This window comes from Vicia villosa, unplaced genomic scaffold, assembly GCF_029867415.1.
Source record: "Vicia villosa cultivar HV-30 ecotype Madison, WI unplaced genomic scaffold, Vvil1.0 ctg.003162F_1_1, whole genome shotgun sequence".
Classification (NCBI taxonomy): Eukaryota; Viridiplantae; Streptophyta; class Magnoliopsida; order Fabales; family Fabaceae; genus Vicia; species Vicia villosa.
Window position 1 is genome coordinate 45,238 of NW_026706129.1, and position 23,422 is coordinate 68,659.

General features: G+C 30.1%; 2 protein-coding genes across 2 annotated transcripts; one reads left to right on the plus strand and one right to left on the minus strand.

Annotated features, from left to right (window-relative positions):
- Positions 1-2,890: 2,890 nt before the first annotated feature.
- Positions 2,891-5,887, plus strand: LOC131640480 (rop guanine nucleotide exchange factor 7-like). The gene is made up of 7 exons (XM_058910868.1): positions 2,891-3,187; positions 3,262-3,384; positions 3,498-3,652; positions 3,793-3,867; positions 3,964-4,254; positions 4,510-4,866; positions 5,043-5,887. The coding sequence occupies exons 1-7, from the start codon at positions 2,917-2,919 to the stop codon at positions 5,601-5,603; spliced, it is 1,833 nt and encodes a 610-aa protein (XP_058766851.1). The 5' UTR covers positions 2,891-2,916; the 3' UTR covers positions 5,604-5,887.
- A 4,029-nt stretch (positions 5,888-9,916) lies between these two features.
- On the minus strand, positions 9,917-12,160 carry LOC131640491 (uncharacterized). Its single transcript, XM_058910879.1, has 6 exons — positions 11,986-12,160; positions 11,810-11,867; positions 10,877-11,016; positions 10,699-10,768; positions 10,546-10,600; positions 9,917-10,119 (listed from the first exon to the last, which is right to left on the minus strand). The coding sequence occupies exons 1-5, from the start codon at positions 12,121-12,123 to the stop codon at positions 10,584-10,586; spliced, it is 423 nt and encodes a 140-aa protein (XP_058766862.1). The 5' UTR covers positions 12,124-12,160; the 3' UTR covers positions 9,917-10,119; positions 10,546-10,583.
- Between the last annotated feature and the right edge of the window lie 11,262 nt (positions 12,161-23,422).

The following is a 23,422-nucleotide window of genomic DNA, read 5'->3' on the forward strand; positions in this document are numbered from 1 at the left end:
ACAACTTAAACATCACAAAATCTGAAAAAAAAAAAAACAAAAATATGAAAAAAAAACCAAACAAAAATCTGAATAAAATCACCATATAAAGAAAAACCACACCACAAGGCATGAGAGAGATTAAGAAATGAACAATCAACAATAAACAACGAACATAAAAAGGTAATGTAACGTACTTTGAAGAGGATGAAAAGACCAATAAATGATATTCTTTCCCATAAATGAATGAAGATGGTGACAATTTCGCTATCACCATCGTCTCGTTCGCTACGGCACCTTTGTGTGTTATGAACAAAATAAAGAACATGCTATGTTTTAATTTTGTAGGAAAAAATTTCACAATGGTTGCAATCATCAACCTTAATGAAGTATGGAACATATAACCTTGGTTGAATATAACAACCGTAATTATTCTACTTTCAATTTTTAAATAATAAATATTAACGGACACACGCTTATTTTTATTGAAAAAATATGGAAAAATGTTGATGGTGGGATTCAAAACTTGTTACTTAAATTAAATGAGCACATTTGTTTTTAAGAACCGTAATGCGCAGTTTTTTTAATAAAATAAAAAATCATGCGTGTTAAAAATCAGATATTACTAAAGATATATTTTGTTGTAGTGTCTTCTTCAAAACAAAACACACAACCGTTGTTTCTCTCCCCTTGGATAATCTCTCGGTGACTAAACTACTCCCTAATTGACAATCTATCTTAAAAACAACCTCCATCCAAAAGTTTGAATTTTAGGAGATACTTTTCTTTCCATAAGTGATTCAAAGCCCTCTTCAAATCTTCCTCTAAATCTTCTTCTAGATTGGCCTAGACTAGTAACCTCTAATAGTAATGCACAACCAACAATTCATTTGAAAAACTTAGACATTTATTTAGTGCTTTAAAAATTGAATAGTTCATCAACTCAGTCAAGCTATTATATTATTGAATTACTGATAAGGTCAATGAATCATTGGTCAGACCAAATGACTTTTCATCTAATTTATACTCCCTCCGTTTTTTATTATAAGTTGTTTTGAGAAAAAAATTGTATTTTAATATAAGTAGCTTTATAATTCCAATGAATAATTAATGCTATTTTTCCTATTATATCCTTAAATATTTATTATTCTCTCTCCTTTCAATTATATAAATTTATCTTCCACATGTCATTAATGAAGGATAATTTTGTAAAAACCTTCATAATTTCTCATTTTCATACAACAATTATTATTTTTCTTAATCTGTGTGAAAAGTCTAAAATGACTTATAATAAAAAACGGAGAGAGTACAAATTAAAAAATAAAAGACATTAATGAAATAAAATTCTTGATATGAATTTCGTAATTATAAATTTAAAAAGGGAAAAGCTAACATGTGCCCCAAGGGCACAAGTTAATAAATTATTTATAGAAAGATTTTTTTGGAACACGTGAATTCAATGTGTTGAAACTTTAAATATGACTTTATATATTTAATTATATATATTTTTTAATTATAGTATACTTAACATGTGCCCTAAGGTCACATGTTCGCATGACCCATTTAAAAAATATGCAGCTGATTTATTGTTTTGATTGATTAACTGATTAATTCATCAGTTTGTATCAAGTCAATTACAACTACGATCCTATAATCTTATCCGATCTCTCTAGCCCCCTGTTCTTGATATAACAAAGTTCAAAACGAGTTTTAAAAACTCCATTAATTAGATTAAAAAGTTGTTCAAAAAGTTAAAAAAATATTTTTTCTAATCCTTTCTAATAATAAATAGATGAAAGTTAGTTGATAATTTATTGCTGATAATAATTTTTTTTAACTAAAATCTTGTAATAACTGATAAGTTAATTAGAGTTAATAAGTTAATTAGAGTATATGTTAAATTAAAAAACTAAGTACTTAATAAATGTTAAATAACAAAAAATTAATAGCTTAGATATTCATTACCCTTTTTACATTATTAAATTAATTAAATTTTAATTTTTAGTAGAAAAATAAATTTTAACCCAAGAACACTTCGATGAGATGTTGAGAGTCTCTTTCAGCTTAACCATATATAGATCATGAGTTTGAATCGAACCCTACGAACGCAACAGTGCTAAATCTCTAGAGTTGTCAATTAAATTTTATTTGAAAAATCAAATAAAATAAATATAAAGAAAATTTAGAAATTCCCTCACCCCACCCAATGGAATTTCTCTTGCACCATGTATGTTTTTAAAAATATCCTCAATTTTCGGAGGTGTATCTACATAAATATATATTTTTTAATTTAACGTTGAATTGTTCCATAAATACATCTACAAGACTTTTTTAACATTGTTTAAACGATTTCGTAAATACATCTACGAAACAATTCGACGTTAAATTAAAAATATTTCTGAATACACCTCACATAAACAAAAATAAATTTTTGTCAAGTACCTAATACTAATATGGCGTGGATTGAAATATTGTAAAAATTTATGAGTACACTTGCATAAAACAATATTCCAATAAAACAAATACATTTACTTAATTTTTTGGGTAATGATAAATAAATCAAGTTAATTGAAAACCAACAATGAGAATACTAGAGTCAACATGATTAAATAAATAAATAAATAAAATAAATTACTATTATTTTGAACGTAGCTTTTGGGTTAAACAATACTGATACCGAAAGCCAAAGAGACGTTGGAACACCATGTGACATCAGGAACCGTATTTGAACAAACTTTTTCTTAAAAAAAGCTACAACGTTGTTCATTATCTTGTCTTTTTCCAAGATGTTTTATTTTTTCCGTACTTTAGCAATCTCAACGGTCTCTTCACTTCAATATTCAACTCATTCATCAACTATATAACCCACTTCACACGTTCCTTCTTCCTCCTAATTTTCAACACACGTTGAAACAGATTCAATATAATCCTCAAAAGATGGAGTTTTTACGCAACAATGGTGAAAATTCTCACAAGAAAAGAGATGGGTCGTGTTGTTCTTCTTCTTCTGATAAAGTAGTTAAGAACAAGCCGTTGACTAGTTCTACTGGTTCATGTTCTTCAGATTTGACAGAACATGCAAAAACATCTCTTCCTGTTCGGAAAGCTACTACTGTGTTCAAATGTAGTAAATCAGATGAAAAAGAAAATGAACCTGTTTCTCAAGTTGAAGATAAGAAAATTGCTAGAATCAGTTCAAAAGTTTCTGGTAAGTTCTTAAGCTTCTATAAATTACCCTTTTGGAGTTTGTTTGTTGATGTTGAATGGTTATGAAAATTGAAGGATCAGGAGTTGATATGATGAAGGAGAGGTTTGCGAAACTACTGCTTGGTGAAGATATGTCAGGTTCTGGAAAAGGAGTTAGCACTGCTTTGGCTATCTCAAATGCTATTACTAATTTGTGTGGTATGTTTTTTTTTTTTTTCTGCATTGGAAAGTGCTTTAAATGTTTTGTTGTGGTTTGAAATGTTGATATTTTGGAGACAGTTTATTTAATTGGGATTTAATGCAACATGTAGGAACTGTATTTGGACAATTATGGAGACTAGAGCCTGTGCCTTGTGAGAAGAAAGAGATGTGGCAGAGAGAAATGGATTGGCTTCTTTGTGTTGGTGATCATATTGTTGAGTTAATGCCTTCTTGGCAAACATTTCCAGATGGTAGTAAGCTTGAGGTAGTCTGTCATGCACGCTCTCAAAGATGGTCGGCCCTGCATTAAATGTGCAGGGCTCGAGTTTGAAGTTGTGACATTTTCATATAGTTAGTAGAGAAGTCAGAATTAAGAAGTTTTACTAACATGGTGGCATTATGCAGATAATGACTTGCAGACCAAGATCAGATATTTGTATGAATCTTCCAGCTCTGCGTAAACTCGACAACATGCTTCTTGTAAGCATTTTCTATTTGATTCTTCCATTGTATGCTAGTTCTTGGTATGGTATTCACAATCTGAGACATTCATACACATTTTTTCATTTGTAACAGGAAATTTTAGATAGTTGCACAGCTATGGAGTTTTGGTATGTGGACCAAGGAATTGTCGCGCCAGATGCAGATGGATCGGCCTCTTTTCGGAAAAGAAATCAGAGGCAAGAGGAGAAGTGGTGGCTCCCTGTACCTCGTGTTCCACCTGCCGGTCTATGTGAGAATTCAAGAAAGAAGTTGAATCACACACGCGAATGCGCTAGCCAAATACTTAAAGCAGCAATGTCTATCAACAGCATTGCTTTAGCTGATATGGAAGTTCCTGAGTCCTATTTGGAATCCCTTCCTAAGGTTTGATTTTCCACATACATAGATTTCGACTATATCTTTATATCATTGAAAGAAATAGTAAAAAAAATGTATATGAAAATGACTGTTACATTATTGATTCTATACAAATATTTGGTCTGTGCGGTAGCGTGTCTTGTATGCCCTTAAAGACGACTCTTTGTCTTATAATCTATGTAGCCGATCTCATCTATTGAGAAAAACTAATTTGGTTGTTGTTTTTGTTGATCCTATATGATACATTGTTTGAACTTTCAGAATGGAAGAAGTTGCTTAGGTGATTTTATTTACCGATACATCACATCGGACCAATTCTCTCAAGAGTGCTTGCTTGATTGCATAGATATCTCCAATGAACATGTTGCACTAGAGATTGCTAACCGTTTGGAAGCCGCAATTTTCGTATGGCACCGAAGATCTCACTCTAGACCGCCACTTTATCCTGTCCGTTCGACTACAAAGTCGTCTTGGGACATTGTCAAGGACTTCATAGTTGATGGAGATAAGAGAGAATTACTTGCAGAAAGAGCTGAAAACATTCTACTTTCTTTGAAACAGCGGTTTCCTGGTTTAAGCCAAACAACATTGGATAGCACCAAGATCCAATGCAACAAGGTTCCATGCTTCTCTTTATCTTATACTACATCGGATTCTATTTATAAGAAAAAGTTTACTTTTTAAATACATTGAATAACTGATGTATCTGGACAATATATAAGAACAGAGGAAGTATTACAATTGCAATCTTCATGTTACAACACATTGACATGTTTTCATTTCAAACATTTCAGGATGTTGGAAAATCAATACTTGAAAGCTATTCAAGAGTTTTGGAGAGTATGGCATTTAACATAGTAGCTCGTATCGATGATTTACTATATGTTGATGACTTAACCAAACATTCAGATAGATTTCCATTGGCTCCAATGGTTAACATGGTTTCTGTTGAGGAGTCTGGGGAAATCGGGAGCATCAACGTGCGTCAAATGCTCCAGGATCACAAGAGAGAACAGAAAAAGGTTTCACAACAATTATTAGTGTCTGTCTCAGACACTCAACACAACAAAACAAAATTTGGCACACCTAGTTGTTCACCTGTGTCACTGATTAGTCCTGTAAAGGGAGAGATAACTCCTTTTATACGCAACAAAAACGACATCGTTAAGCCTCAACGACGCGGTTTCGGTGTGAAGAGAGTGTTGTCGAATTATCTTGGAGCAGAGGTTAAAGCAGCAAAGGTGTTTAGCAACTCAACAACTCATGAGGTGAATAGCTCAAATTCAAGTTGGAGTAAAACAGAAGAACAAGAGAGGAAGAGAGAAACATGTGCTATGAAAAGCAAGACAAAATGATGGGTGAAGAGTGCTATTTCATTGTATCATTAGTTTATAGAGTCCAATGAAAAAAAAAAGAAGAGAAAAGTATGGTTGAAATCTGAAAGGTTCAATTTAGAGGACAAATTGTATGAGTAGAATTCTTTGAGAGTGAGTTCAATGGTCTTGTTTATAGGTCGAGAACATGGTTTGTGTATTATTTATTTATTTGTTTTATTTATTTATTGATTGATTCAAGGTGGACTCTTAAAAAATGATCCATTCATGATCAATTTGAAATTTTACCTAAGAAAGTGTAACAATTATGTCAGTTTGAGTAACTTAAATTTGTCCTCCATTTTTTGAAATACATTTTTGAAAGAATTTTTTGTCTCACTTAAACACGTTCAACTGATCCTCACCCCATATATTTTTCAAAATTTTATGGGTATGCATCTTTGAACAAATCCAATCAATTTATTTTTAATTTGCAAAACAATAAAGAAATTGCTAATCCCATCCTTGTAGTTGGAAAAACACCCTATAAAAAATCTAAAAGTGCCTCTCAGTTTTGAAAATGTATATTCGAAATTCACTTAAACATGCCAACTATTCATCGGCCCATATATTTTTCAAAATTTATTTCGAAGATGCATTTGCGAACAAACCTTATCAATTTATTTCTAATTTAGCAACTCAATGACTTTTTCATAATTGTATTTTCGAATTTGTGAAACAAGAATTTGAAAATCTACTACCTTTGCATGTCAGTCATTTTCAGAGATGCATTTTAGGGAATATCAAATGTGATTTTCAATAATACAGCACCTTGCATAGTCAAACTCCATAACCATTTTTGATGTTCATAACTAATTTATAAATGGGCAATAGTTTGAATTTCACGATCATGTGCTTTAATGGATTCATACGAAGACATCCAAATTAGGGTTTGGTGTCGTAATCGAAAGGTCTAGTAATAGTTCGGATAAAAGAGTTGAACTTATGACAATAACATGCAAAAGAAGTGGGAAGTATAAAACTCCTCAATGGAAATTCAAACAAGATGACACTGATTCAAGAAAATGTGAGTGTCCCTTTAAGTTAAGTGATTATTTATCGTCAAATAACAAATGGAGATTTAATGTGATTTGTGGTTTACATAACCATGACATGTGTAAAAAGTTAGTCGAACATCCAATTGTATGCGCCTCATGCCAGAAGAGAAGGAAATCGTTTCAGACATGCCATTGAATATGGTGCAACCGAGAAACATACTTGCAACTTGGAAACGGAAAAGACCCGAAAATATCTCAAATATCAAGCAAGTCTACAATATTCAAGCCCTTAATAACAAGGCGTTGAGGAGGGTAGAACTGAAATGCAACAACTGTTGAAATTTATGGATGATAACAATTATGTATCTAGGTATCGAACACATGAGGATGGAGTAAGCGTTAGAGATATATTTTGGACACATCCAGATTCCAGCAAGTTCTTCAACATGTTTCCTACTGTGCTCATCATTGATTTAACGTATAAGACCAACCAGTACATACTTTCACTATTGGAAATTGTTGGTTTTACCTATACTAAGAAGACTTATTCAATTAGCTTTGCATTTCTAGAGTGCAAAAAAGAGAAAAATGTTACTTGGGCTTTAAAGGTGTCTCAGACAATGTTGAAGGACAAAGAAGACATGTCGAAGTAATTATCATCGATCGCGACACCGCTTTGATGAGTTTGGTTGCAAAGGTCTTTTGAACTTCTTACATATTACTTTGTAGGTATTACATAACAAATAATGTGAGAAGTTGGGATAAACCTGCGGTAGAGAGGAAATAAATTAAGGGTGAAGATGGTAAAAATGGTCAAAGCAGACATGATAGTGGAAAAAATAATGGATGTATGGAATATAATAATAAATTCTTCTACATAAGAGTTATACGCCAATGCTGTTATACATTTCTAGCGAAGTGATTATATGATCAATATATCTAACAGAGGAACTTGAAAGCTTTAGATTTGTGAAATAAAGAAAGTGTAAAAGCTCGTTTGGTTGTTTCTATCTGAGTGACTAGTATCTTATGAAAGTAGGATAGTAACTCCTAAGATACTAAGGCAAATAACACGCACACACACATTCTTAAAATACTTTTAAAGCCTCTTTTTACTTGACAAAGTCACCTGAAAATATTTTTAAGGCCTAGATAATCAATTAGGGAACTGTCTGTTTGATTATGAGACTTTTTCAAGCAGTCGAATCGATTAGATGATGCCGAATTGAATCTCTAATCGATAATGACAGACTCTTAATGATTGAAAACGACTCTATATCAAAACCATCCATATTCGCCAACAATAATCAATTATTTGAAGCACCTAATCAATTAGCCTAATCGGTTAGACCATTAATTTGGCCCATGGATTGTTTCCATTTTAAGCCAAAAAGTTTTCTATATAAAGGAGGACTTCACTTTATTTCACATAATAATTTGAAGTTTTCCTAATTATTTACGATTTATCTCTCCATTCTCTCTCTTTAAATATTTTTTTCACCAAAGTTGTCTTAGTGCCTTGTGAGTGAAAACTTCCAGTAAGGAAAGAGTTATATTGGCGTTGTTCTGCTGTTTCCATTTCAATATTGTGATACTCTTATAGAATTGATTTTGGTTATTGAGATCAACCATTAAAAGTCTCATCCTGTAAAAGTTTTGTTTAGTTATTGGGACCAACTGGTGAAATCTCTACTCGGTTCGTGAGTTCATCCTAGGGAAAAGCTATCTTTTGGTTGGGGAAATAATCCAATTTAAAATCTCTCGATTCAATTGTATCAAGGGTTCATGGGCATAACTTACAAAAGCTCAATATTATACGTCAGTTAAGCGTAAGAAAACAGTCCATGGAGGAGCCCGTGGTTAACATGCATGGAGTAAAGATAAAATGAGGCCTTTTTCCTATCGGTCCAGGTGGAAATCGAGGGGATAGCTAAATGGATTTATGTCGCTCCACGTGGCTTTCAAAGTGATAACTATATGTTTTGCTATGAGTTCAACTCCTAACTAAGAGCATCTCTAATGATGCAACTCATTTTTAAGTTCTTTGTGGGACCCATTAAGCCACACCATCTTGAAACAATTCACTCAATTATCACTCCAATGTTGCAACTCTAAAAGACACCTATTGGATCCCACAATTTTACTTTATATATTAATATTTTATTCATATTAAAGCTCAAACACACCACATTTATAATTTTTAATATTCTTTTATTCCATACAATCGTTGCACTGCAATGCCACGTTCTCCACCTAGCACAATTGCAATTTTTGCTTTTTCTTAAAAGTTAGTGTACGGCTGGAGAACTATACAAATGACCCTTTTGTTAGAGATAGTCTAAGATATATAAATTTTTTAAGTAAAAGTAAAATAGAATTTCGAGATAAAGAATTTGAAAAGTACGAAAAAGTTAAAACATTTTTCTATCAGTCCACAAGCCAACCGAAGAGATATATCCTATATTATTGTTCAAAATTTCAAAAAAATTATTTCGTTTTGTTTTCATAATCTTGTTAAAAATATATTTTATTATAGAGTAAGCTTCCAATTATCTTTCTAAGTACTAAATTTCACTTACTCATCTTTAAAAATAAAAACTCACTTACTCATCTTTAAAAGAAAATATCAGTATAGATAGGATTAGTGCTATGTGAAGGAATTAAAGTTTAGAGAATGTTCGCCTATCTAGATTATCCTATATGTTTTATTCTTCTTAATTGTAATAAAAAAAAAGTCAAATGCATTGGATCGTTTTGTATGTTTTGTCTTAATAATATTTCAGTTCTTTTTACTTTTTGAGTTTTAATTACAAAAAATTCAAAATATCATTAAATAAAAACAGAGGTAACAAAATGATGCATTTGATTATTAAAAAAAATGAAGTTAGTTAAATTTAGGATTGTTAGACAAATTTGATAATGTTTCAACATGATTTTTTATGTCTCAAAAATATTGTTACTAGTAGTTTTAAAGTTACTTTAACTACTTTGAGCCTTATTGATATATACTAGAAAAATTAACTTAAACTGTTATTTTTAAATTGTATCCGCTAATAAAAAAAGTCATGCTTATGATTTTAAAATAATTATTTTCGTCTACGAGTTTATGATGATAAAAATATAATAATAATACTAAATATAAGTAATGAAGTAAAATCATTATTTTCTTTTTTATTTATTATATATACTCTCAACATATGTAAAACAGTTAAATATGATAAATATTATAAGACATCATAAAGAAATATCAACATATCATCGTAACAAAGTCTAAAATAAAACCTTTATTTATATAAAAAAAAACTACAAACCACAAGTAGTTTAGGCCCCAAACTACTTTAACACTTTAGTTAATTATACCCGATATTAGGAAAAAAAGACCCAACTATTGGATGAAATTAAGGATACTAACTCATACGATTATAACATATTTATTTATTTCTTTCTTTAAACTTAGAACTAATTAGAGCACACTCTAACTTATATGGTTGATCTTCATCCTGCAACATATAAACAAAATCACATTTTGTTATAATTTTAAATATAAAAAAAAAACAAAATCAAGTCTTTCATCAGAGAAATCATTTTAAATATAAATGTAGCACGAAACTTTAGAATAAATATATATGCTTGTTGTTTGATATGTGCCGATCTCCGATAATAACATATCAAGACATGAAAACATGTGATTACATTTAATCAATTAATTTTTTAATTATTATTAATATCGACAAATTTGTATTATGTCCGATATAGTGTCTATGTCTCGTTAGAGAAATGATATGAACTTTCTTTTTTAATCAATTTGTCATCAACGCCTTAAAACAGTTGAGTTAAGGATTTAAATGTATAAATATATATTAATAATTAGTCACTAACTATTTGAGATTAAATTTTTTTTATTAACCATGGGAAGAAATATTTACCTGCAAGGTGCTAAGTTTTCACACCATGCCACAATGATTTAGTAATAAAGGGAACCTGTCAAAACCCAAACAATATAAATGTAATTTAACCATGAAAATGAGTAATAGTTCATTTTGAATTATTAGTTTTTATATTATGATTCTTATTCCTACCTTCCCACCAGTCCCCTCTTGAGGCACTGTTTGAATTGCTGCCATTGAGATCACCATGATTCTTATCTTTCTTCAATTACAAAGGTCAAAATTAGTATTAGCCACAGAATCATTATATAAATACTTAGAATAGCCAATAAACTTGAAATGAAAAAAGGATGAAAATGATGGCACTCACAACATGGTGGGATTCAGTGGTCCTGTTTCTTGAGGAATAATTTTCTTGGCCACCATAGTGGATTGAAGAACTGAAGTAGCTAGGTTCTCCTGTCACATTCTGATAATTGCTACTGGTATTTTTGTTACTATTGGAAGTTCCTAAAACGAATCCAAATAGAAATATTACTAAATAAAAGTAGCCATATTAAATGTTATTTTAAAGCCATATATGTTTATGGTCGGTATGTCAAACATATCCGTCTCGTTTTGATCTATCTCGTAAAAATTTAACATAAAAGATAAATTAGCCTAAATTTTATCTGTTGTGGCCTAAATTTTATCTATGAAAAAATGAGGATAAGATATACGCGGGCATGCAGACCTTGCACACTAAAAGAATTTCTCAATGAAATTCTTTTTAATAAAGGTAGGATGGGTTGACATATTAAAAGGTGTAGATCAAAAAATCATTCTAATGTTTGCTACTAGTATTCTTTGTTACTATTAGAACTTCCTAAAACCAACATTTTACTAAATATAAGTAGACATATTTAAAGTTATTTTCTAACCATATATGCTTCTAGTGACTAGGAGTTACAAACAGACATGTCTGATCTACCTTGCAAAAGTTTGTAAAAAATAAAATAGAGAGGAACAAACATAGTTGAAGGTCTTGCACCGAAAACCTTTGTTCCTTCTAGCACAGAAAATAAAGGGGAAATGGGGTAGACATACGGATCTTACACCCAAAATATTATAAATTAAAAAAAAAAGTTTATTAATGACCGTGCGCGAGAGTCTAAAATCTTCTCCGGTCTGCCAAAAAATAAAGACAAAACACACTATATCCCATATCGAGTATGTTTTGCCACCCCAAGGTAAGACAAGATTTGATATATATAGTTTGAAGTTATTTTAAATTATATATAAATGCATATATTAAATAATTTACCAGGTGTTCCAAGAATTTTGCTTCCCACTTCTTGTGCTCTTGATCCTCTTCCCTCAACCTTACAAATTAAAAACATGTTATGGTCATTATAATATGTAAAACCCATGCATGTAATATAATGATAAATATATTAAAATAAAGCCTTGGAAACAAACGGAGTTTATAGCCATGCATACATAGGACGGTGGTGGTGGAGGAAAAATGGAGCCAAAGACGGAGGAAGAAGAAGTCGGCGAAGCCTCTTTCGGGCCGAAAAGTTGATCGAATTTCTTGGTTGATGATGAAGAAGAACGTGTTTGTTTTTTGTTATCCATGTTTGTAGATATGTTATCAAGCTTTGTTGTCTTTGAGAAAACAGAAATGGTGAGAGTGCTATTTATAATGCCAAAATTATGTTCAATGTCTTTACGCGGAGAATTTTCCAATTAAGAAAAAAGATCCCATTTTTGTATCATAGGTATTAATGAGAAAAGAACAATCATTAAAACTAAATATTTTTTGATTAGTCTATCATAAAAGAAACTAATGTATTTTGTTAGTGTTATCCGAATTATATGTATAATATTTATTAAAGAATATAAATATTTTTAGAAAATAAGAATATTATCATTGATAAAAAGAAAGAATATATATGGTAATTAAGATATATAGAAAAAGTATAATATTTACATAGGAATTTATTTAAACAAATTATGCTAAATATAATTATAATTTAATAAAAAAATTAAATATTTGTTAATGTAATAGTGAATTTGTACCTAAAATATGATATTTGAATACAAAGTTGATTATCAATTTAAAAAAAAAAGATTTAAGATAATATACAAAATTTATTAAAACAAATCATGTTAAAATAAAAAATGAAATATTTACTAAATAAATTGGGCCGGTCCAACCGATTCGGAGGCCCTGTTCTAATTTTATAAATGGGTCTAAATTTTTAAAAAATATATTATTTTAATAATTAAAAATAATGCACGGAAAATATAATTATATATTAACTAAATGAAACACTAAAAAGTTTAAAATATTATTTAAATTATAAATATCATTTTATACAACTTATCATTTTCACATTTATACTTTCTATTCTTAGAAGCATAGTATAAAAATCTGAAATATCTCCCTATGTTTATTGTGTTAGCTGATGATTAATTTCGTAGTATTTATCACCAAACAATCTATTAATAGTCCTGGGGTGGGATTGTGTTCCTACATATTAGCAAGAAAAATCAATTACATTAATAAAGAAAATTAAGAATTAATAATCAAAATAATATCGAATTAATAATTAAAAATAAAAATTAAGAATAAACTAAAAAAACATAACTAATATAATAATATATTATATAATATCCACGTATTCAATCATTTTCTTTTTTCTTTTAGTAAAAAATAACTTATCCATCTAAATTTTAATATGACTAATTCATGCTTCTTATCCATAAAATATATTATTGAACTTTTCCAACTAAAAAAATTAAATAATCACAAAAATATTAATCAATAATCATGATGCTTACTTATCCTTATCCATGAAACAGTATGAACTACAGTCCTTTTTCCTACCTTCAAAATTATATACTAAACTACAGACAACTTTATCTAACTATTCAACGTTTTCCAACTATTACTACTCTCTTTTTCTACCTTCAAATGAATCACAACAAAAATCAATTTTTAATACTTATGAAAACAACTTTTCATATGGGAAGACCGAAGAGTTCAATGTCGATCGCAAGCGGCAGCAAAGCCCTCTAGTACTTATGAAAATAGTGATTGGAGAAATAAAGAAAAGAGCAAACAGTGATTGAAAGAACCAAAGAAAAGAAAAACAACACATGACTTGACTTACGCTATTTTTGTTTTGTCGTATATCCGCCGACATTGTCGTAATGTAAACTTGTGGTAGACGGTGGTACGGTGTTTCGTTACAGTGGTGTTAATATTAATGTTACTTAGTAACAAAGTAGCGCTGAGAGAAATAGGAATAGGGCATGTTTTGTTTTCCGCTTTTGCTTGTTTAACGATACTGAGAAGAGAAAAGAATTAAAGAGGAAGAAGAAAAACTTTGATGTTTCATATTTCAATTTTTTTTGTTCACTAATAATGATAAGTTTGGGGCCCCAGGATTTTGAGGCCCAGTGCTAAAGCACTGGCTGCACCTGTTGTGGGTCGGGCTTGTATATATATAAATTAAATAATATTTGTAGGAAAATGTTAAAGTTATTTTGCGTATATGAGAAAACAAATTATGTTAAATAAAACTAAAAACTAATTAAAAAACACGGATGTCAATGTAGATATTGTAATACACTAAACCCTAAAATGTAAATATTTTAAAATAATATTCTTTTTTGAGGGAAAAAACAATTACTGTATTTCATTATCAATAAAAGTATGTATACATGTTGGTACATCACTGAAAACCTAAAAACTAGCGAATGATGTAGCCGTCCAAGTCAAGACATGAGCAACTTCATTAGCTTGTCTCCTAATGAACTTAACATGAGAGTTCCTAAAAAATATGCCACTAGCGGCTTATATTCTATTAATAGCATTTCATTGCGACAAAATAATTATGAAATATAAAATGCTTGATAAGATTGTAACCAAAAAAAAAAACCTTAATAAGATAATTATCACAATACATTCAAGATACCATATTTGCACTTGTACATCATTTAGCACTAAATAAATTGTTGCTATAATTGTAAAATAGAACAATTTTTTCCTTCAAAAAATACATAGACATTATAGCACAATCCATGAATCTAACAATATCCCTTTCATGAGACAACATTAACATTTTGTCTCTAGTACAAATTATTTAAAATATAGATTTTTTTTTTCATTTTTTTATTAAAAATATATTCTTCCTCATTCTCATTTATTAATATTTACAATATGTAAATACTCATTTTTAGTAAAATTATTTAAAATACACACTCTATGATAGAGGGATATAATAGTATTTATAGTATTATTTATTAGTATTATTATTATTGGGCTCTAATTGTATTTGGTTTTTAGTTTTATTATCCATTACGAATATTATATAATGTAGTGTCTTTGACTAACATGGGATATCAAAGAAATGAAATGAAATTTAATTTTCCTAGTTAGTTTTTATTGCTTTTTATTTTACAGGTTTTATTAGTTTTGTTAGGGTTTCAAATCAGGTTCCTAACAATGGTTGAGGGATATAATAATATTTATAGTATTATTTATTATTATTATTATTATTATTATTATTATTATTATTATTATTATTATTATTGGGCTCTAATTGTATTTGAACTTTTAGTTTTATTATTCATTATGAATGTCATATAATGCAGTGTCTTTCACACATTTGAGATATCAAATGAAATGAAAAGTCTTTAATTATTTTAATTTATTTTACTTGTCTCTTTTATTTCTCTTAGTTTTTTTTTTTTTGAATTGTTAGGGTTCTAAAGTAGCTTCCTAACACACTCTCTATTATTGGGTAAAAAACACATTGGACTATTGTTAGCAATAAACTACTTAAATATTTTGTAACAGGATCATGTTTTGTTGCAATTCGTGACAGATTGTATAATATTCCTCGCTAAATACTTTGCAAGCCCAATTTAGTAATTATGATCAGTTCTATTTGTGTTTCAAAAAAAAATTCTTCTTTGATTCGCCATATTTGTTCTTTTGATCTTGTGATGAATATGAATATCCGCGATACTCATTGATTTATATATATCATATTCGTCATTAAAAAAAAGAGTATATATGTACACTTAGATTGTCTACATTCGAGATGCAAGTTGAACACGGTATGACGAATTTATAGTTATGTATCTCTATCCTTTGTCCCACTAGTGAATGTCTAGAATCTAATAGCAATTTGTTGGGTCAATTTGCATATGTTAAACATTATCCATTTGTATCTATTTTGGATAGAACAATAGTTTACTTTGGTCCACAAATAATTGAGCTTATGCTTGTAACTTTCTAGTCAATAATGGAATAGATGAAGTAATGTGATTGTGAGACTTGATGAAAGTGCAGAACTTAACGAATGATTATTCTTATTATGATACAATTATGACTAATTCAATTATTAATTACTCTTATAATTTTCAATGAAATCTAAACTAACCATCTATTTAACAAAGCTAGCAACAATTTTACATGTGATTAATAGATTTGATAGGTATAGAGAAAACTAGTCCTTAAGTCTCTTAATTTAATTTAATGTTCCACTTTCGTCTCTTAACTAGAAAACGTTATAAGTTAGTCCTTTAACTTCATTTCTGTTATCTTATTTGGTCTCTCAATCAATTTCTGACAAAAAAAAGTTAAATTTTTGGTGATGTGAATGTACAACAAGGCTCAAAGTTCAAATGTGACTAAGTATTTGTACTATAAAGTAGGGCTTCCACTTGAGTAGGTGCCATAAATATGGTCACAATAAGGTTACATTAAGTAGAAACCCTACGTTATAGTACAAATGCTGAGACACATTTGAACGTTGAGTCTTACTGTACATCCACGACACCAGAACTTAAAGTTTTTTGTCAAAAATTGACGGAGTGGGTCAAATAGGATAACAAAAGTGAAATTAAGAAACATTTTTTTCGTTAAGGGACTAAATTGAAATATCAAATTAAGTTAAGAGACTAAAACATGTATTAAACCTAGAAAATAGTTAGTTGGAAAATGATCCTAAAATATTTAATTTTTAGTTTGTATTATTGTAAATAACTGAAATTGATGAAAAAAATTGTTGCGAAAAAGAAAAACTCATACTGCAAGATTAAATAAATGTGGAGTATGGCCAAACGAGTTAACAATTTTGTTTTGAACCGTTCACAAGACCTATAACGAGAGGATTAAGAGCAAACATCAAGCAGAATAGTGAACGCACACACAAAAAAGGTGGCTCCTCGAATCACTAGAGACAGCCAAATCCGCCCTCGAATCACATTACTCACATACGGTTTTAACTACTCGTGCAGGAGAAAACATGTCATTCACTACTACGAAAACCATTTTTTTTTCAACGGTTGTGAAATGTATATAATGATGGTCGTATGTCCGTTGTTAGGTAGCGTGTGATTTGTATATATGCTTCTTTCTACTATGAGTTCGAAACCAAACAACTGCAGTTTAATTAGAAAAAAATTAACATTTCACACCGTTATAAAAGATAACCGTTGTGGTATATATACGTGAGTTTATTATAAAATATGTGAACTACTGGTTTTTTCCTACACCACACTAAACATCCATTCAAATTGATGTAGAAGATAATGATTTGAAAATTTTAATTATTCTTGAAAAGTAACTTAAACGAACCACTATTTTTCGAATTTCATGCATCTCGTAACTCATCTCTCGCTCTTTAACATAAAGAATTTGATTCTATAACCTAAGTTATTTATAGCAACGGTTCCTTCTCTTCTAGTTTATTTTGAAAAGCATCAATTTGTTGAATAATTCGAATTCATCATCATCACTGTCATCGTAATAATCAAAAAATCATAATGATGATGATAGTGATGACGATGAGTCCGAATTAGTCAACAAATTGATGCTTTTTAAAATAAAATAGAAGAGAAAAATCTTTGCTATGAAGAACTTAGGACGTTGGACCAAATTATCTATGTTTAAGAGCGAATTATGAATTACGAGATGCATGCAATTCGAAAAAGATTGAATGATCTAAGTTGGTTTTCAAATATAACTTAATTTTTATATTATTATTTTCTAAATCAATTTAAATGAATGCATGTTCAGTTAAGGGTTTATGAAACAAGAAATCTACATACGATACAATAAACTCAACTGGATCTTCTGTCAATTTACATAAGAAATTGATGTAGCTAAGTCGCAAGAAGATTTTTTCATGTGACTTAGCAATGTTTTGTTCTTGTAAACAAAACAACAAAAACAAAAACATATCAACTCATAAAATGTTTCCTGAACATACCTTTTATTGAAAAGGATTCATGGAACATAAAGATGAAAAAATTATCTACTTGTCTCAAAATGAACAAAAGTTGATATACTTTGTGTTTCTTTAAAGAAAAAATATAAGGCGGATAAAACTTCCACCATAACGTCATCCTAATAGTATTTTTCTCCATAGCAACAAAAACCATTTTTGAAACACACCCATTCTTTCTGACTTAGAAATATTTTGTTCTTGTTCTACGAAACATTTATCAATAGAAAAAACAACAACATATCAACATATAAAATGTTTCACGTATGTATATTTTATTGAAAAGCTTCATGGAAAATGAAGTCTTTCTTCTTTTAATTGCTTATCCTTAGCAACACAAACCATTTATGAACCCTTCAAGCAAAAAAATTAAAAAACAAATATAAACAGTGTCATACATGAAACTGAGATAACACAAAAAAAAAAATGAAAAAATCATGCAAGGTGAATATTGTAACACCCGAAGACCCCAACTCTTAATTTAAAGGAATAAAATCGTCATTTTAGGATGCTACTAAAACATACAAGCATACTTTTCCAAATAGTTCAAAACTCGTTGCGGAACTCAAATAATTAACATAAACTTCCAATATCTCCTCAAAGGAAAACTTAAAGAAATTAACAAATCAAACATAAAAAAATCAAGGACTCGTTCCCCGATGTTACAGATCAGAGAAAAAACCATCTAATAATAAAAAATAGTAAATAAATGAAGAGAGCTTCAAATCCTTCTTCCAACTCATAGCAACACTTACTCCTCCTGAGTATCTATACACATTGTACAAAGTCACACAAAACAAACAAGAAAGAATTGAGAAAAATCTTTACAAATGATAGCGGTGAAAATAAACAGTAGGACAATTATCCTAAGATTTAAATCATTCTCACATAGAAACAACAACAATAATAATTATAATGCAATATGAATATGCACTATACTCCTCCTCCAATATGCATGTGGTACTAAGTTTTTAGGCATCAGAGGTGTATTACTGATTTATTCATGTCTCTAGTTCCTCCCTGAACCGAGTTCCTCTTTGGACATGGGATCGTCATGGTTTCTAACTAAATCTGACCTTACTGGACCAAACCTAACTACAATATACATGTATGCATGATTATGTAACAACAATCACATACTAAAACAACAATAACAAAAAAGTTCTAAAAAACTCATACTCAAACATGTTATTCTCAGAAATGCAATTTCACCAATATATGGCCACACTGTAATTCCTTTGAATTACTCAACTCAAATTATATATATAATTAAATTTAATAATTATATATTTCTCAAAATAATCAACAATAGAGTAAAATTGTGTTATTACTCAATAGCTCGAAACACCGCAACCAATATACTCAAAACATCACAACAGATTTAATTATTAATTTATTCATGTTCTCAATTTCTCAAAAGATTATATATATATATATATATATATATATATATATATATATATATATATATATATATATATATATATATATATATATATATGGAGCATATCAAGTGAGAGCATTTTTAAATGAGAGATGAGAGAAAGAAATGTCCATCATTGGTAGGGGTGGGAATAGGCCAGGCCGACTAACAGGGGCCTACGGTCCAGCCTACATAGGCCTAGGTCAGGCCAGGCTTTTTAGATAAATAGAAAAGGCCTGGGCTTTTTTATAAGCCTATTTAGCTAAAAAGGCTAGGCCACAGGCCACATAAAAAGCCTTTTAAGCCTAAGAGGCCGGCCTATTTAAATAAATATGAATAATTTTATTATTATTATATTATATTTTTACATTGAATTAAAATTATAAAAATAAATTTTAGTTATCTTGAAGAAATTATGAAAATAAGATGAAAAGAATCTTATGAACAATGTCATAAGTTGTTTCGATAAGTTCTCTCAAACAAATAATATCACAAAATTTATGCTACTAGGTAAACTCAAATAAACTAATGCAAACAAACATTTAATTTCACCGATCTTTTAATTTGTTAGTCTATATAAAGACGAGTTGAATGACTTATTTACAAATTTTCAAATGTAATAGGCTTTTAAGTAGGCTATCAGGCCAATCAGGCCTTCAAAAAGGCCAGGCCAAAAAAATAAGCCTATGATAGGCTACAGGCCAGACTTAGGCTTTGAATATTATAGCAGGCCAAGCTCAGGCTTGGCAAAGCCTAGCTCGGCCTAGCCTATTCCCACCCCTAATCATTGGATTCATCAAGAGAGAGAAATTAATAGTCTCATTAATGTATTAACATTCTCTCTCTTGATGAATCCAATGGTTGATATTTCTTCCTCTCATCTCTCATTTAAAAAATGCTCTCACTTGATATGCTCATATATATATATATATATATATATATATATATATATATATATATATATATATATAATTCAACAACGTTCTCAAGGGAACTCTAAACATCTCAACAACAATCCATATAACTCTAGAATGAACCTTGAGTATTCAAAAGTACTAAAAAATGTTCTACTAACAATTTCACAAGTGATAACTCTACTAAACTCTTAAGGGTTGGCAGCTTGATTCAAAAGTAGCTCAAAGGTTACTAAAAAAGGTCACTCCCACTAAAATTGCTCGGAAACTCCCACTAAAGTAGCTCAAAGGTTACTAAAAAAGGTCACTCCCACTGCTGACTCGAGCCGCCGGTCTACCATGAATCTGCAACCGTATAACCGCCGCACCGCAACTCCCTTACATGCAGCCTTCTCTAGCGCCAAATCGCATCATGCGTCGCGCAGTAACGCTATGCGTGTTCCGCCTTGTGGCTTCCTAAACTCATGTCGCCACCATCAATTTTCTTGTGCAATATTTCACCGTGCGCCGCCGGCCCCGACTCTACCGAGCTCCCTCCCCCTTCCTGACTCGATTTCCAATTTTTTCGATAAAAATCCTTTTTTTTTTTTTTACTTTTTTGATTAATCTGACGTTGACGACAACTGGGCAAAACAAACCAAAAAGGGATCGTACAAACATTGATAGATATATACATATACAGTACGATTTGTCACAAAAATCCCAAAAGGGCGTAATACAAAAATTATAGATTCATACAATTTTTCATCACAACTCTTAAGCATAAGATACATAGTAACCTATCAATTGGTTAACTCAAGGGTTTTGGCCAAACCATTTGGTCTCAAACAAGAATAAAAATAACATAGAATTAAATGACAGAGACAAGAGGGTAAGAATCCATCACTATCCTGAATGTCTATAAGTACCCATTGGTAAAGAAGTCCTCCTTACCTAAAAGTTTTGAAGGTTGATGGATTTATCCCCCTTTTCTCACGATCGCTCCGACACCGCTCTCTTCCCAAATCAAATCCGCCACTTTTCCCAAATTCTATTTTTTCACCTAACATCTTAGTTCCATCACGTTAACTATATATATATATATATATATATATATATATATATATATATATATATATATATATATATATATATATATAAACCTAAAAGTCAAAATTAGCTCTTACACCTCTCTCACTCACCCCCCTCTAACATCTGATTAAAATAACAAATTAATTTTATTTTACTAAACAAAAATTTCACCAATAACTATTTAGAAAAAATCTATATTACAAATTAACTATAAAATATTTATTTTATATTTATATGCCTAATTCTTCTAATTATTTCTAAATAATTAAAATATTTAATTATTTCTAATAACTTAAATAATTATATTTTTTTCATCCCTCTCAAATAGTTGTACATTTCTATTATTATTTAAATTACTAAAATACCCTTAAATCCCACAAAACACATGAATAATTCAATATTATAGAATAATTTAAATAATAACAATAAATCGGGAAGACACCCATATAATCACTTAATTAAGTCCATTAAACTAATTTAAATAATTATTTAAACTCGGGTTGTTACATATACTCTTTGTAATACGAAATGGAACGATAAGAAGAGAACATATGAAAAAGAAAGATAAAAGAAAGCACCTATACACATAAAAATGGAAGAAAGCGAATGAGTAACATGGAAGAAAGGTTATGAACAACAAGAAGAAAGATAAAACGTATGAACTTGATTACCTTTTATTATTAAGAAGTATATGAGGACGAGTTCGTTGCATGTAGAAGAGAGAGAGACGTCAGAGTGACGTCAGAGTTTTGTAAGTAATATTTACAATGGTTTATAGTAATAACTGTGGTAAGAAGTATTTCAATATTAATATATTTATGGGACTCTAAGGACAAGTTCTTTTGTAATGAAAATGTACAAACTTGTTGGCGCTGAGAAATGAAGAAAGTAACCTTTCATCCATCACAATGGTTGATATGAAGGATCATGATTAAATGTCTTATGATAAAATAATAAATAATTCTGGTGAGTGAAATTGAGTTATTACTGCAGTAGTTTAAATGACTGTAGTAATATGGTGTTACCAAAAGTATATTTTGTAGTAGTGATTTCAACTATTCACATTCATCTCCACTCTCATATTATCTCTAATTCCTTCACTAATTTTAGTGCTGGAGTGATAACCTTATAAGTCCACCCCCGCGCCACCGTACCATTTGTTCGATCCATCACTAAAAAATTTACTCCATCACTCCATCAACCATTTCTGCTTCCAAGCATAACAGTTGTTGAAAGTAATTCCTTGTGTCGAAGCAATTTGTTCGACAGAGACAAGGGAGTGTCAAAAAGATTTATTTTGTTTAAAAGTGTGGAGATAATTTTTTACACACAGATTTGTTATAGAACTAGATAGATTTAATTTAGATTTAAAATAGGTTAGATTTGATTTAGTTACAAAATTTGTATTTTGGGCTTTATAGTTTTGGGTTTTGGCTTAGGGAGCAAGCTAACCTAAATCTATAAATAGGGAGTAACCCTCATTATTTTGTAATCAAGTCAATTGAGTTGTATTCATAGAATTTGCAGTTGCAAGCGAATAATAAAGTTTTCCACAGTTTTTGGGAAGAGAGTTACTCAGCAGAAACCCTAAACTCTTTTCTTATTTAAATTTCTTTTCTTTTTTCATTGTTATCGGTTGGTGATAAAAATCTTGTTCATCAAGATTGATAGAAATTCATCATAGATTTTGATAGATTTCCAACAACAGTGACGCCACCTATGAGAATCGACTTTTAATTCCCGTGAAGTGCCACGAAGAATCACTATTTCTTCATCAAAGATCTAGATATTTGATTTCCTTTCCTAAATAGATATGATATCAAATTCTTCAAGCGACTGTGACGTCTAAAATCACTCGATCTTCCAAATTCTCCACTACGGCTGCTTAAGCTAGCATAAAGCACCCTTTTCGTTGAGAGGTAGAGGATCCAATGTGCGAGATCAGGCTCCTCCAAGAGTTGGTCAAAATGCGTTCAAACAAATTCAAACATCCATACCTTTGTAACAACCTTGCCAAGGCTGCCAAGGCAAACTTTCGAGTAGACATCCCTTGCAACCTCAAGTATTTGGACAAGAGATGCTCCCAAGCCTTCAACACCTGCAAGCCAATTTAGACATAAATGGATCCACTAACATATTGAGCAGCGCGTACAACTTGGTTCACCAATATAATCCCTTTTCTTGGTAGATTACATTCTAAGGATTGAAGAAAACTTACAATA

Excerpts from the sequence above, each read along its gene's own strand:
- LOC131640491 (XM_058910879.1), bottom strand. The coding sequence starts at position 12,123 with ATGGATAACAAAAAACAAACACGTTCTTCTTCATCATCAACCAAGAAA. Across the intron at positions 11,017-11,809 it reads CAAAATTCTTGGAACACCTG|GAACTTCCAATAGTAACAAA; the intron begins GTAAATTATTTA and ends GATTCGTTTTAG. Across the intron at positions 10,769-10,876 it reads CCACTGAATCCCACCATGTT|AAAGATAAGAATCATGGTGA; the intron begins GTGAGTGCCATC and ends TTGTAATTGAAG.
- LOC131640480 (XM_058910868.1), top strand. The coding sequence starts at position 2,917 with ATGGAGTTTTTACGCAACAATGGTGAAAATTCTCACAAGAAAAGAGAT. Across the intron at positions 3,385-3,497 it reads TGCTATTACTAATTTGTGTG|GAACTGTATTTGGACAATTA; the intron begins GTATGTTTTTTT and ends TGCAACATGTAG. Across the intron at positions 3,868-3,963 it reads AACTCGACAACATGCTTCTT|GAAATTTTAGATAGTTGCAC; the intron begins GTAAGCATTTTC and ends CATTTGTAACAG.